Raw genomic sequence first — 15,355 nt, 5'->3', positions numbered from 1 at the left:
TCATTCGGTGTGCTTCCATGCATAATAATTAATAATTTTTATATATATATATTTTTTTTTTATACAATTTTTGTACCTTTTACTTTACTTTTCATACTGTTTTTGTGATACTATATATATTTATTACTTTTTTACAGTTTCTCTGTTTTTAAATGTCATGTTGTGAATGTATTAAATTTATAATTTTTAATGTTCACGGTATGTAAAAAATAAATAAATATATATCCGCTATTTCACTTTCAGTCATGATGTGATACCAAGCGTCACCTTCACCTTCATCTACTTCTAATCATTGTAAACTTATTGAATGGAGTAATAAATGCATCCATTCATTTCATCTACTTCTAATCATTGTAAACTTATTGAATGGAGTAATAAATGCATCCATTCACTTCATCTACTTCTAATCATTGTAAACTTAATGAATGGAGTAATAAATGCATCCATTCACTTCATCTACTTCTAATCATTGTAAACTTATTGAATGGAGTAATAAATGCATCCGTTCACTTCATCTACTTCTAATCATTGTAAACTTATTGAATGGAGTAATAAATGCATCCATTCACTTCATCTAACTTCTAATCATTGTAAACTTATTGAATGGAGTAATAAATGCATCCATTCACTTCCAGTAAACAAATTAAACTGCTGTGTAGCTGTGTGAATTAGTGGCCAGCATTGCAAACGTCAGTGCTACTTGAATTTAAACATGTATAAGATTAACAGGATGTTTTTAACAATTTTTATATTTGACCGTATAATTTGTCTGTTATATCAGAAGTCCATTATATCGAGGTTCTACTGTACAATAATAGTTGGATGCCATTGTGAATTTGTACGTCTATTGACATTCTCACAAAACTGAGATGATACATTTGGAGAACCGCTGTCTAAAGCCTTCTCCAAAGTTGAAACTGATTTTACTGAGCTCTTCCGTCCTCCAAAATAAATGTTGGGGATATATATCATGAGTGTTTCACAAGCATGGTGAACCAAGTCCATTCTGGTTATTTTTGAGTAAGCTAGGTTCAAACTTTTTGAGTATTTCTTATTCTTTAAGGGTATGTTTTCCCTTACATAACAACTTAAATGTACTTAAAATAACACTTCAGAATTGCAATCATAACCCTTACAGAATTAGAAATACTCAAATATTATGTTTGAACATAGCTTACTCAAAAATAACCAGAATGGACTTGGTTCTCTATGCTTGTGAAACACTCGTATATCAGTTTTTTGACTTTCAAAGATGTTCAAATTTGGGGCACTGTACTACTATTATTTATGTATAATGTCCATCACATTCGTCCTAGCCCTATGAATCACTTCACCCCATTAGAACATCAAATCTTACACACAGTGTAGCTTGATTTTAGACTCAATATCCACTAAGAGCCGACACGCGAGTAACAAGTTGCGCATTCTCCAAGTACATGTGACCAATTGAGCCGTCCACAAGCACTCGCTCCGTGACGATTATTGCGCGGGTAGTGTGTGAGCCGAGGTACTATGCTGTAAATTGTTGCGCCCAGTAACAATGCGATCGTCAACGTGCGTGGATGTGATTTGTCGGCTAGTTTTAACATCAATTTTTTTTCAAAATGGAGCGTGAATACTTTGATACAGAATAATTTATTGATGAAGTGGAAAAAAGGAAGGCCATATGGGACATGCAATCTTCTGATTATTCTAATAGAAATATAAAACGCACATGCTGGGAAGAGCTCGTAGAAATATTTTGTAAACCTGGTGATTAGGAAGGACAAAAAAAAATGAAAAACATTATTTAAAAATATTTAGGTGCCCTAACAGCCATTCCAAAATGAATTACGACCACCTGACGCTCGAACACGACAGTTTTTATGGTTACTCCAAATAAATTACGTCACCAAGCTGGTTCAAACGCGCAGACTTCCCGTATCTGGACGGAAGACATTTTTTGTACTCCAATCTAATTCGCGGTGGGACCCGTGTCATTTGGGCAAAGGCCTTAAAAATATTAAGTTTTATGAGTATTCATTTTGTTTACATAAGTTAAAATAGCATTCAATCTTGTATTTTTATTTGCTTGATCTGTGAATCGGTAAGATGATCCGATTCAAAGACATTATAGACAATATTATCTATGTAGACAGATCCTAAATGTATGAAAGTGAAACTGAAGAAAAATTATTGAATTATAAATGAGTTACTCGCTGTGATTGAATGGTATAATTTTTGCTTATAAATACGGGGGTTGCAGGCAAGAACCGTGCATCGGGAAATTCATTTGTTGTTTAGGTCCAGAGCGTGGATGTAACAGGTTGAGCAAATGGGTAACACTGGCTAATATTTCTGGCCAAGGATAGGGAGGTGTACTGCAAGTAGGTCACCAAGCCAACCTTCGATATAAAATTGCATGAAAAGTAATCAAAAAACCTGTTTTATTGTGTTCACAAAAATGAATTTATTAAAAGTGTATATGTAAAAAAATAAGTACGTACATAAACTATAATATGATTTCATAAAAATAATATACAATTTATTCTGATTTTTTTGTACACTAATCATAATTATAGTAAAAGTGCTTATAAAAGGAAATCATAGTCTGGCTCTCCCTTGATTCTGTCGGACATATATTTGTCGTGAGTTTCCAGATCCAAGTAGCTGACTTTTACGGCTGAATCTGACTTCATGGCTTCGATCCAAGAATTCTGGAAAAGTAATATTGTTTTTTTAACCGGATGTATACCACAAGAACATTCCACTCTCTGATTCCGTGCACACGAGGCCAGTCATGGAAAATGAGCCTGTATACATGCTGTACTTTACACTCACACTAGCCCCGGTTGATTTTTTTACAATAATTTAACATTATTGTACGCGCACACTGTCATCTCTTGGAATCATGCTGAAATACAAGTCTATGATATAACTATTTTTAATAAAAGATATTAATTTTATAATGTTAAATTTGTGGCACACCGGGTACCGCCATGCTAAAACCTAAGAATTTAAAGGGTTAATATGAAGTAAATAACCGGTTCTATGCCTTTAGCGAGTATTCTCGCTCTATGAGGCCGTGATCGTCAGGCCGCACATACAAATTTCAAGTTATCTTGTCTGACTTACTAGCCACTGTCAATTGATTTGCATAAACTAAAAAATTAAACACAGTGACATTCTGTCTGAATAATTATGAAATACTAAGCTACAAATTATTGGTATTACAAAGATTTTAGTAAAGTTTCGTTCTACATTCAACATGTGTAGTTAAAAATCTGCGGCCTGTCTGGAACTGTGATAGTAATATCGTGAGGCATAGAAAAGGTTAAGATATTTGGTTTTGGCAATCAATTCGATGACTAAACCTATAACAAATCAATCAGCTGTAACATCCTTTAGTAAGAATTAAGTTATCTTTAAAATGCCTGAATCATCGTCATAAGTAAAATGTTGCATACAAAAGAGCGGTATAAATCATTTTTTACTTTCCTCTCCGGATATCAGAAGCTTATTGTAATTGGTTTTTAGGCTGACAAGGTGTATTCTTTCCTCGATGTTTCGGGCATGTTGCAGAGGTTATTCATTCTCATTTAAGAGATTATGATGTACCTATGTAGCAGGGGCAAGTGATGGAGGTAATAGTGCACACTAAACTTTGTCAGTCATACTTATTTGTTTTCATTGAACTAATAATACAATTTGCAGATGGTGCTCGTTAGTTTTTAAAATTCAATAATTATTAAACCCTGCCTAACCATAATAGTAAAGGTATGCTATGGACAATCCTTCCAAAATAGTGCACACTTTTTCAGTCATACTTATATCTTTTCATTGAATTTAGAATACATTACAGAATGTGTTGGTTAGTTTTTTAAAATTCATTTACATAGCTAATTCGATAAAAAATATTCTATCTATAAAATATCTAAAATTATGTATTGTGAAATGGCATAATTTTAGATATTTTATAATTATTTATTTATTTATTTATTTATTTGAAAAAGACACGTTGAGTACATAACAAATTATTAATTCAGGACGTTCACAACATGACATTTAGAATAAAAATTACAAGTAATCAGTTAGGAAAATCAGAAAAAACAAAGTGGAGGAAAAAAAGAAAGCAAAAATAGTTTTATACAAAAGAAATAAAATTTAAGAAAACAACAATGATTCAAAAAATACAAATTAAACAATAAAATAGAATTTAAAAAACAGAATATATAATGGATCGCCAAAAATATCTACATCTCTAGGGAGTGCATTGACCAACCGCACAGCCCTCGCTATTGGTGCCTGGTGAGCCTGACATGAGGAAACAGCTTTCACCCAAAATAGGTCATGGCTGCGACCACGCATGTAATTGACGGGTGTGTAAAAATTTAAATTTTCTAGAATATCGGGATTGAAAATGATACCACGTGAGAGCAGGGAAAAATGCTTTAAGAGCAGAAGTGACCTACGAGCTTCAAGAGAATGAAAGGCGAGCATGCCTTGAAGAAAGTTAGTCGGAAAATACTCGTTTGAGAAGGTGTCAAAAGGAAAATAATTATAAACTTTAAAATAGAGATGACGAAGAAATTTTTTCTGAACACGCTCTAAAACAAGCTTATAGAAAACTTCATAAGGACTCCAGATGATGGAGCCATACTCAAGAATACTCCGTACTAACGACACATAGAGTGTACGTAAAACAGTTGGATTCTTGAATGACTTGGCTTGTCTCATGACGAATCCTAGAAGCTTGCTCGCACGCAATGCCGTAGAAGTGATGTGCGAGCGAAATGATAAACGTGAGTCAAACAATATGCCAAGGTCTTTAATTTCTGATTGACGGTTCAGTAATCTATTTGACATATGGTAGTTGAAAATAATTGGAGATCTTGATTTCGAAAAGCTAATACACACACATTTATCAGTATTAAATTCGAGTTTATTTTTTTTCGCCCAAATTTCAATTGAGTTGAGATTATTTTGTAATATGTGACAATCTAATTCACTGTGAATTGACGCATATAATTTTAAATCGTCTGCAAAGAGTAAAAACTGGATTCCATTTATAACATTGACAATGTCATTGATGAATATAAGAAACATAATTGGACCAAGATTTGATCCTTGGGGAACACCTGAATAAGTTTGAAAGATGTCGGATCTACACCTTGCATACTCCACATATTGACAGCGATGCGAAAAGTAAGATTTGAAAAAGTTGATAAAATTTATAGATCCACCTACTGCACTTAATTTGTTAATGAGAATATCATGATCTACCCGATCAAAAGCCTTTGACATATCTGTATAAATTGCGTCCACTTGACAATTTACGTTCAGCGAATGAGATATGTACTCAGTATACGTCATAAGATTTGTAACTGTTGACCGAGCTGATCGAAATCCATGCTGAGCGTCAGTCAGTTGACCGTCTACATGTTTATAAATATACCTATGCAAAATAGACTCAAATAACTTAGCTGGTGCAGATAGAACAGCCACCGGGCGAAAATTTATTATTTCAGAGCGCGAGCCTTTTTTGTGCACCGGACGAATACGGGTTAGGCTCCAACAATCTGGGAAGACAGAAGTACTTAGGCTGAGATTAAATAAATATAGTAGGGGGTCAGTTAACAGCTTATGACAGCCCTTTAAAATCCAAGGGGGGATACCATCAGGACCTACTGAGGATTTTGGATATAGTCGAGAGAAAGCATACACCATGTCAGTCTCATCCAGAAGACCAATATCTAGTACCGGCCAGGAAGATGAAATACTATCCGGGTGAGGTGTGGGCAATATCGAAGGAGCTTTAGAATATACAGACATAAAATATTGAGCGAAACCGTTAGCAATGGACTGGGAGCCACTCAAAACACTCCCTTCCAGAGACATAGATGATAATTGAGCAGAAGAGTCGCGCGTACTTCTAACGTAATTCCAAAATGATTTAGGATCTGACGCTAACTTCCCCCCGATACCATCAATGTATGACTTATACGCAGCACCGATGGAACGATGCACACTCCTACGCAGATTAGAAAATAAAATATAATCGCTGAGACACTTCGATTTCTTCCATTTTTTGTGATGCAAGTGCTTTAGTCGAATGTTTTTAATTAAATCAAAATTGAACCATTTTGGGTAGCTGCGCGAAGAGCCCGATGATTTTTTTATAAAGAATGACTTAATAAATCATTTTTTACTTTCCTCTCCGGATATCAGAAGCTTATTGTAATTGGTTTTTAGGCTGACAAGGTGTATTCTTTCCTCGATGTTTCGGGCATGTTGCAGAGGTTATTCATTCTCATTTAAGAGATTATGATGTACCTATGTAGCAGGGGCAAGTGATGGAGGTAATAGTGCACACTAAACTTTGTCAGTCATACTTATTTGTTTTCATTGAACTAATAATACAATTTGCAGATGGTGCTCGTTAGTTTTTAAAATTCAATAATTATTAAACCCTGCCTAACCATAATAGTAAAGGTATGCTATGGACAATCCTTCCAAAATAGTGCACACTTTTTCAGTCATACTTATATCTTTTCATTGAATTTAGAATACATTACAGAATGTGTTGGTTAGTTTTTTAAAATTCATTTACATAGCTAATTCGATAAAAAATATTCTATCTATAAAATATCTAAAATTATGTATTGTGAAATGGCATAATTTTAGATATTTTATATATATCTTGTAATATTTTTTGACTATTATCTACTGTGGCTTGGATTAGGCAAGGTTTAATTGAATTTTAAAAACTAACAAACACTATTTAAACATTCTAGTCGTAGTTTAATGAAAACATTTGTTTGACTGACAAACTTTAGTATGCACTATTTATGTCGGATCTTAACAGCCTACCTCCACCCTTCGCCACTGGTATGTAGTAAAGTGTATTGTTAGCTGTATGAATGTAATAGTGTGTCAAGCATTGTTCGGCTTAATTAAGACATCTAAAGAAGTTGCTAGTATACTGTGTATGGTTGCAACTAGAGACTTTATAATTGGTCAGACTTTAGATTTTCCTGAAAGAACTGGAAACCATAACATTCTCAAACATAGTTCATCATCTTTATTAATATTGCCAAGTATTGTAGCGCATTTCGATAACCTCCTTCACCAAGGGCAAAAAGTACTTGTTCCGGGCCAATATTTTGATTTCAATGCCTAATTTGTGGCCTATATCGATTGCTGACATTGTTTAATATTTTACGGTATGGCCTCTATCGACATATTGATGTATATTATATTTCTCTGTGACAACATGACATAGTTTATCTCATAAATGCCCGCCTTTATAGCTCGTTAAATGTTAATGTTTTTTTAAACTATATTATCTCTTCAAAATGGTACCTGCAATGAGTACGAAACGTATGATAACAATCATCTCAACCAATATAATATCAATGAAACTTAAGCTGTATTAAATGTATGAATGACAATCAAACGTTCCTTACATTGGTGACAATTTTACTATATGTAAGAAGCATGCACTGCTGTGGTCAACTTTTATAAATTTTGGCAATGCTGTTGACTTTAATGGTATTATCCGTCAATGGTCTATTCTAAAATCATGTTTCATAAGATATTGATTATTACCAGAGTATCGAATTTACTGGAGTCGATCGCAAATTGTTGGTTTCCGCTATACTTTGGCAGGAGTCCAAATCTTTCGAACCATGGCCAGATCATATAATCTACCATTCCCGGAGAGCTTCCCGCCAAAAATTTGGTGGAACGCTTCTTTATTTCATTCTGGACTTCCTCCAGTCCGGTCTGGAATCCTTCAATAGTTGAGTCGCTGTAGTCTTGCTGCATTAAGGCTTTGTAAAAGCTGCCGATGACCTAGGAATGAAGAATATTTCATCTCAATTCTGTGTTGGCAGGCAATAAGAAAAAAAAATAAAAATATATATATATGCCATTATTACATGTTATCTTTTTTCATCCTAGGATTCAACATTTTATGATCATATAAAATATATTAATACCATAAAAATATACAGTGATTCCTTGGCTTACGACCGTTTGCACTTACGACAAATGAAAAAATTGTAAAAAATATCTATTTTTTGGAGTTATATGTAATTGTGATTTTATTACTCCCAAAATGGCTAGAGATGAAAATAAAAATAATAAATTGGCACTCATGTGGGAAAACATTGTCAGACTTGTCACGGGAACTTAAATTATCTCAAGATTTGAAGAAGGAGAAGGGTGACAACTGTAACCAAAATTTTAATCCGGCTGTTTGAAAAACGTGAAAGGTATCATAATCTGAAGATACATTCATATAGAAGCAAAGTGCATGCCCGGTTTTAAAGCATGTAAAGATTGATTTATTGATTTTCTAGACTGGTTTGATTACTGTTTCATTCCAGAAGTAAAGAAATATTATGGTGGCTTTTTACTAATGTATAATGACTAAATGAACTTGAAGTACCAACCAAAAAAATTGTGAGACATGGTGCAGCTTTTAGCCAAATCAATGATGCAATTCAAAACTTTAGAAATATGGACTCAGACACCAACTGATCATTGAAGGTACGCCATGCCGCCTCATTCAGCAAGCACTTGCCTGTTATAATGAAATTTAACTTACGACCATTTCGACTTACATCCTAGATGGCATTCTTATAGTTTTGAAGGTGAAAGATGCTGAAATGTTCTGATTTAATTAATTTTATATAATTCAAACCTTATTGAAGTTTTCCACAACAAGTTTATCGAGGGCTTTGCGGAGTGGGTCTTTTGATACCAACGGTGGTTGCGGATATTTATCATCAAGATATTCGGCTGTCACTAAACTCTCGAATATAACAACATCGTTTTCAACTTCCAGAACTGGGACTTTGCCTGTAAAAAGATTTCCAAACACATTTTTTACATTAAAACCACTCTGCATAGTCATTGAATATTAAAAATCATTAGTGGGTTATCAAAGAAACATGAATTATAATATGTACTGACATGCATAATATTGTTTTGAGACTTTCACCATATCGTCACCTTACTATTAAGGTGAATCCTTTACTGAGCCTTTTTTAAAGAGGCACCTAGTGGAGAAATACGAAGCTTGCAATTTGAGATTTTTTTTTGATAATTTACAATTTCAACTGTATTAATTAATAAATATGTATCTGAAAACATTAAAAAGAAAAATATTTTTTATTTTAAGTCAATTTTTACAATTGTGATAAAATGTGAATTTGTTGAATCGGACCGCATATTATTAATACATATATTTTATGATCATATTTATTATTAAAATTTAGTTCATTCAGTTTTCTAAGCATTGCCTAAGAGATTTTTTGACTAATTCATAGTTTTAATATTTTTTATATCGATTTTTATAAAAAATATAAATGTGTATAACTTGAAATCCTTTTTCAATCAACATTTCAGGCTATTGCAGGGACTGGATTGTGGGTTAGTAGCAAATAGCAAGTACGTGTTGAAGTTAAAATTATTTTTTTATTGTTAGGTAATCCTTTTTAGGTATACTTGTGCAATTTCAAGTTAATTTTTCCATTAAATCGCTTCCAATATTCAAAAGAACAAATGAAAGTCTATAATAATTTAAAAAATGACAAATAATATTGAGCTCCATGCAGTAATTAAATTCCTCACAAAACAGGAAACAAGTGTGGAAAATATCTAAAATGAAATGAAATTTGTTTATCTCTTTGTTGCGGTAAAACCATGATTTAAAAATGGTCATGATTATTTAAACAAGGTAGAGAGTCATTAGAAGATGTTGACCGTTGTGGAAGGCCAAGTGACATCATTACACATGAAATGGTATTCTCATAGTGTCGGTTCAAAAACCAACTAGAAATGAGTAGACATTTGTTGAATTTGAGAGAATATAAAAACAGCTTATCTTGAAATACCGTAAAACCTCGAGGCGTCTAATTACAAAAAGCGACAGGTCCACAATTTGATATTTGTGGGAAACAACGTTTTAATGTTTCAAGATTCAATTATTTGTTTTAACGTGAGATTATTTTTTCCATTGTATTCTATGTCGAAATTAGAACCAAATGGCAATTTGTTTCAGCCGATAAACTCTTAAATAAAATAAATATAGGCAAAATAGAATTGGACGCAGCGCTACTTGTACCTCACTTTTTAATTTTTTCTGCTTAAGGCACATATTTCCGTGGCACTGTCATGAGTTAACCGGATGCTACAGCATGGGAGACGCTATTTGCACTATTGAACGTTCTTTTATTGGTTGACTTAAACACGCGCGAAATCAACCAAGCTTTAAATAATATGAAACACAGACGTGGCGCTTTTTGTAATAAATCGAGACTTAAAATATTTGTTTTCGTAGGGTTTTGTCGCATTTTGGACTTTATAGATATTGTGTAAAGTTATACAAAGAATACGTGCGTATTTTTTTCTCGATTTTGACCAAATGTGGACTTATCGATTTTTGGAATTAGATGCCTCATAATATGACAGATTAACTCGGGTGAGGGGTTGTCCACCGAAATGTGTTCGGAATATGTATGATACAAAACTTACAAATTAAGTACACCAGTTTTTAATTGTGTTTATCTAATTAAAAGAATTAACAATGTTCTTAAAATTTATAGAAATCCTATTCATACATCAGAACGTCGGCCGGCACGCATTATATTATTTGCTTGAGAAAGTAACGCCACGCGGCAACATAACCAATTACTGTGTAATCACGTGCTTATTATCTGTTAAATTGACTTTTTACTGCACTCTTACACAACAATATCATTGTTTGAATTTTAAAGGAGCATGGTTCAAAGCCAATAAAATTGCTTGTTTAAAATGTGGACGGTCACGTCTTATTGGTGTCATTTTATCATAACAGTAAGTAAACACGACACACTAGTTCGAAAACTGTGTGATATAATATCGTGGGCGTACAGGCAGAAGTCGCTAACTCCAAACACACAGTTCTGAGATAATCAATGTTTTGTGTTTTTGGTGTTCTTAAAATTGTTGTAAAATCTTTATTTTTTGAGTTCTTCATTACTTTTATTTTTTTATATGTTCAATAATCTTGAATCGTGACTTTTTCTATATAATGACATTAAAATCTTAATTTCGTCAAAACTGGAGTTAGTGACTTCTGGCTGTATGCCCACGATGATGCTGTGTGTTGGTAAGCTTTCAAGAGATGGTAAGGTAGATAATTTGAATTAATTTACCGAAAACTAACATTATTGCAATAACTAGAGAAGGGCTTAATTATTGGACCTTGGGGTGAATTGTAGTACCTACTTAATTTTTATTGTGTAATGGTAAATCTCATTATAATATTACCAAGAGGGCTCTTTGAAGTGTACCATTCCGGTTTGTGGGTGAGGTTTATGTTGACAACTTCATACGCAACCTTTTTTGCGTTCAGTATGAGAGACGTCCTCTGGGCGTAAGGGCAAAATCGCATGCTGTAAACTCGCAGCTTTCCTGTGAATGGGGGCAACTGGGACCCTGAAAGATAAGAATAAATACAAGTAATATCAATCATAAAGCTATCCTCATTTTTCTGGGTTTTTGACATCCAGGGTGATATTCTGAAATTAAAGAATATTTTTTTCAAATCATTAATTTTTTCCCGCCTATTCTGGCTGAACCGATATTTTGTTTGCAGACTGTTTGGACATCCACAGGATTGCTGAACATCATATGGGAAACTTTAGCCAACAGTTTTTCATCATAATAATGTAGTACCCAATATGATTTTACAAATATGCAGGCCTTTTTAAAAAAAAAAAAAGGTGCCGGAACTCACTTGCCAAACAATTTACCTATTGTAAAAACGTCATATATTTGAATAAAAGTATATAGTGATTTCCATGGTACCCACATCCTGAAGTGGGCCCCCTACCTATCACTAAGGTTAAAGGCTGTGTGATGCTCTATAGTAGTGTTTTTCAAATGGTGTTCGAGGTAAAATTAATGGTATTCAGTGTATCAACAAACATTAACCAAAAAACGCAATTACACAAACACATATGTTAACATGCCCAAAGGAAATTAGTGCCGCAGGTGATTTTTTTTACGATTAGAGCAAATTTGTGATGTCCTGATGATGTGAAGGCCTGAACAAAAACAAACCATAAGTGCGAGTGAGAAACCATTCGGGACGTTTATATCTCCACAATATGTGTTAAAGTAAGATAGAATTTCTACGGCTGAACTAAATATTTTTTGTGAACGTTGCCGGTAAATATTGATTCCATTCATTTAAAAACTGCCAGCACATGTTGCTGAAATTTATTGTTTTTGTGTTAAATATAAAGTTAATGGTAATTATTTAGTAGAAAATATGGTTAAGTATGTTGTGTTTAAAGAGAAACAACATGATGGTATAACGTTTCATAGTTAAGTTGATAATAATAAAATTGAGGTTCTACTGTGCGTTATATGCAAGAAAAACGGCTTTATTTTACCGAATAATAGCCACTCTCTTTATATTATTACTCTGAGGATTTCACGAACCGGAGCTGTGCTCCAGTGCGTTCCAGTCCATTTCGAGCGCTTGTTTAGGTATATGTAAAAATAACAGAAAAAAGATCGTTCTCAAATAAATTTAATCACAAAATATTCATTTACCTGATAGCATTCTACTACTATTATCATTATCATTTAGATACTTCATATAGATATTTTTTTACCCATTAATCTAAAATTCAATTGCTTACAAAAAAGATTGGAGATTTAAAAAAATATTTACTTTAGATTAAAAACAAAATACTTAACTGAGATTAGAATGTGCTGATTGCGGATTTGTTTATATAGCAAAGAAATATTGTAATACATATCTGTAAATTTAGAAATTAATACTATACTGCAAGGGGTATCTACTAAGCTATCGCTAAGCTACTTAAAACGTTGAGTAGAGTTTACATGAGTTGACAAGTGTATTTGTAGCACCATAGCAATTACAAAAAAAAGACGCATAGGTACCTACTCCTGCTCGAATTCGCATTTGTCACTGTACACGAGTTGAGCGTTTTACACGTTGCGAGTGCGTGTAGACTTGTGGTGTGGGTACGTATTAACGATTACTAAATAAGATTGGGTTCTATTCAATTGCACTTGCATTTTTACTAATGCTTATTATTAGTATTCGGAAATTGTGCATTTATATTTTAGTGGTCAACACAGAAACTAATCAATACATACCGACAAAATCTTATTAGGTAATTATTATCATGATGTGGTTTGAATTTTCAAGGCCAATGGAATCAATACATAAATATAATTAGTACCTAATGTTCTCGAATTTATAGTCAATATTTTAGATTTGGTATGACAAAACTCACATAAAATTGAAATGATTTTTCTGGAAACTATACCTGAAAAATATTATAACTAGGTACCGGCGTTATTATTATATGGGCTATCTATACGTATGTACTATGTACATGTTTTTTTATGAAAACCTGTTATTGATAGGTAGGTAATACGTGTATTAAAATGCAAACCACAGGCATTACTGGTTTGAATAAACAGTTATTACAATGTTAATTATCAGTAATTCATGGTTCTAAAATAGGTACACTTTATATTATTAGGACTACATCGGTATTATTGATTATATTGACATAAAATATAGCGGGAAAAGTAGGTACCTACTATTTAAATTTGGAAATGTAAAACTTTTTTGTGATTCACGAATCCAAAAATTAAAATATTGAAAATTAAAATGCAGTTGATTGTATTAGAGAAAATAATAATATGTTACCTACCTTTAGCCAAATGATGAACACTCATTTTAGTTTTTGATAAGGTTCCGTTCACTCAAACACGACCGACGTCAAATAAATAGTGATGTCAAACGTCAAATGGTTTTATTATGTTTTTATGCCTACATTTTTTGCCCAGTTGGCATTCACGGCGCAACCTAGTGGCAACATTTTAAAACACCGAAAAATAACAACCAATCCTTGATATTATTACGTATGTAGGTACATCATATTATTATTATTTTATGATTTTGAAACAAAAAATTATTGTAAAGGAACAATACATTGAAACGTGAAGAATTCCACAAATACTATTTTAAAAATAAGTCCGACTTATTGGTTTCGTATAGGATTCAAATAGGTAGGTACTTTTAATTAAAAATATATCATCAACCGGTGTCGATCCACTACTGGATGAAGGCCTCTCCACGCTCCTTCCACTCTTTCAGTTCTTAGTTCATTTGCCGCGAGTTTGTCAATCCAACGTGTTTCAGGGCGGGCCCACGTATACTATTTTATGACGCATTTTCCATCGGTTATTCATTTGTCGAGAGGTATAAAACAGTTGGCCCATTTTCATCTTTTTTGTAAGTTTTATTATATCATCTAATTAGCGTCATTTGATTACTTAAATACGGTAAAAAGAGCACTCCATTCGCCAACGACCATACCATGTTGAAAGCACCGGTTCTCGTCCGATCACCGAAGTGAAGCAACATTGGGCGCGGATAGTACTTGGATGGGTGACCGCTTGGGAACACCGCGTGCCGTTGGCTTTCCATTTTGGATTTTCCGGAAACGGATTTACCGATGTTGTTACTATATTGTATAGTTCCTTAATTGTAGGTGTAGATTTATTATTTTGTAACTTATCTCCCATTTGAATGTAGGTATTCGATTTGTAAGATTTTGAGGTGTGTTGGAGGCGGATGCTAAGGCTGCAGACACACGGCATTGCAGTGGACGTGCGTCGACGCAGTGTCTTATTTGATTCCAATTACATCAGATTAGAATCACCATTGTATGTGTTTTATCCAATTGGTGAGTGCCAAGACACACGGTAAAGCAGATCTTGATTCCAAATGTATTCAATTTTATTGTATGCAATTGGAATGGTCTTACTTGATTTCAATTGAATAAGTACATTTATAATCATGTATGTATATAAATAAAAAGGATTTCAAGTTATACACATTTATAAATTCTTATAAAAATCGATGTTTTTTTTAAATGAATATAAAAAAATATTAAAACTATGAAATAGTCAAAAATCTCTTTACTTACGAAAACTTAATACACTAAATTTTAATAATACATATTATGACCATAAAATATACTTATGTAATAATAAGATGGGGTCCAGCAACAAATTCATATTTTTTTACAATTATTACTGTAAATTTATCTTTGACTTAAAATAAAAAATATTTTTCTTTTTAAAGTTTTCAGATAAGTACGTATTAATTAACTGTTAATACCGTTGAAATTGTTCATTATCAAAAAAATATCTCAAATTGCAAGCTTTGTATTTTTCCGCTAGGTGCCGCTGGTAGGTAAAGACATCGCCTTAACACTCCAAAGAAAAAAAAGTTGACATTTTAATGCGAGAGATAAAATATGTTTACTGT

At 33.0% G+C, this 15,355-nt stretch overlaps 1 protein-coding gene and 1 non-coding gene across 2 annotated transcripts; one reads left to right on the top strand and one right to left on the bottom strand.

The window, feature by feature from the left end:
- Nucleotides 1-2,424: 2,424 nt before the first annotated feature.
- Nucleotides 2,425-13,827, bottom strand: LOC147063306 (pyrimidodiazepine synthase-like). The gene is made up of 5 exons (XM_085959451.1): nucleotides 13,731-13,827; nucleotides 11,299-11,466; nucleotides 8,687-8,844; nucleotides 7,588-7,833; nucleotides 2,425-2,696 (listed from the first exon to the last, which is right to left on the bottom strand). The coding sequence occupies exons 1-5, from the start codon at nucleotides 13,753-13,755 to the stop codon at nucleotides 2,571-2,573; spliced, it is 723 nt and encodes a 240-aa protein (XP_085815577.1). The 5' UTR covers nucleotides 13,756-13,827; the 3' UTR covers nucleotides 2,425-2,570.
- Nucleotides 13,828-14,384: 557 nt separating this feature from the next.
- LOC147063305 (5S ribosomal RNA) lies at nucleotides 14,385-14,503 on the top strand. The gene has a single exon (XR_015072171.1). It is a non-coding gene; the product is annotated as a 5S ribosomal RNA (ribosomal RNA).
- The last annotated feature ends 852 nt before the right edge of the window (nucleotides 14,504-15,355 follow it).

This window comes from Rhyacophila brunnea, unplaced genomic scaffold, assembly GCF_057557595.1.
Source record: "Rhyacophila brunnea isolate RB1 unplaced genomic scaffold, BYU_Rbru_1.0 scaffold_9, whole genome shotgun sequence".
Lineage (NCBI taxonomy): Eukaryota > Metazoa > Arthropoda > Insecta > Trichoptera > Rhyacophilidae > Rhyacophila > Rhyacophila brunnea.
Note: the sequence above shows the minus strand (reverse complement) of the source record. Positions and strands in the feature narration are given on the sequence as shown.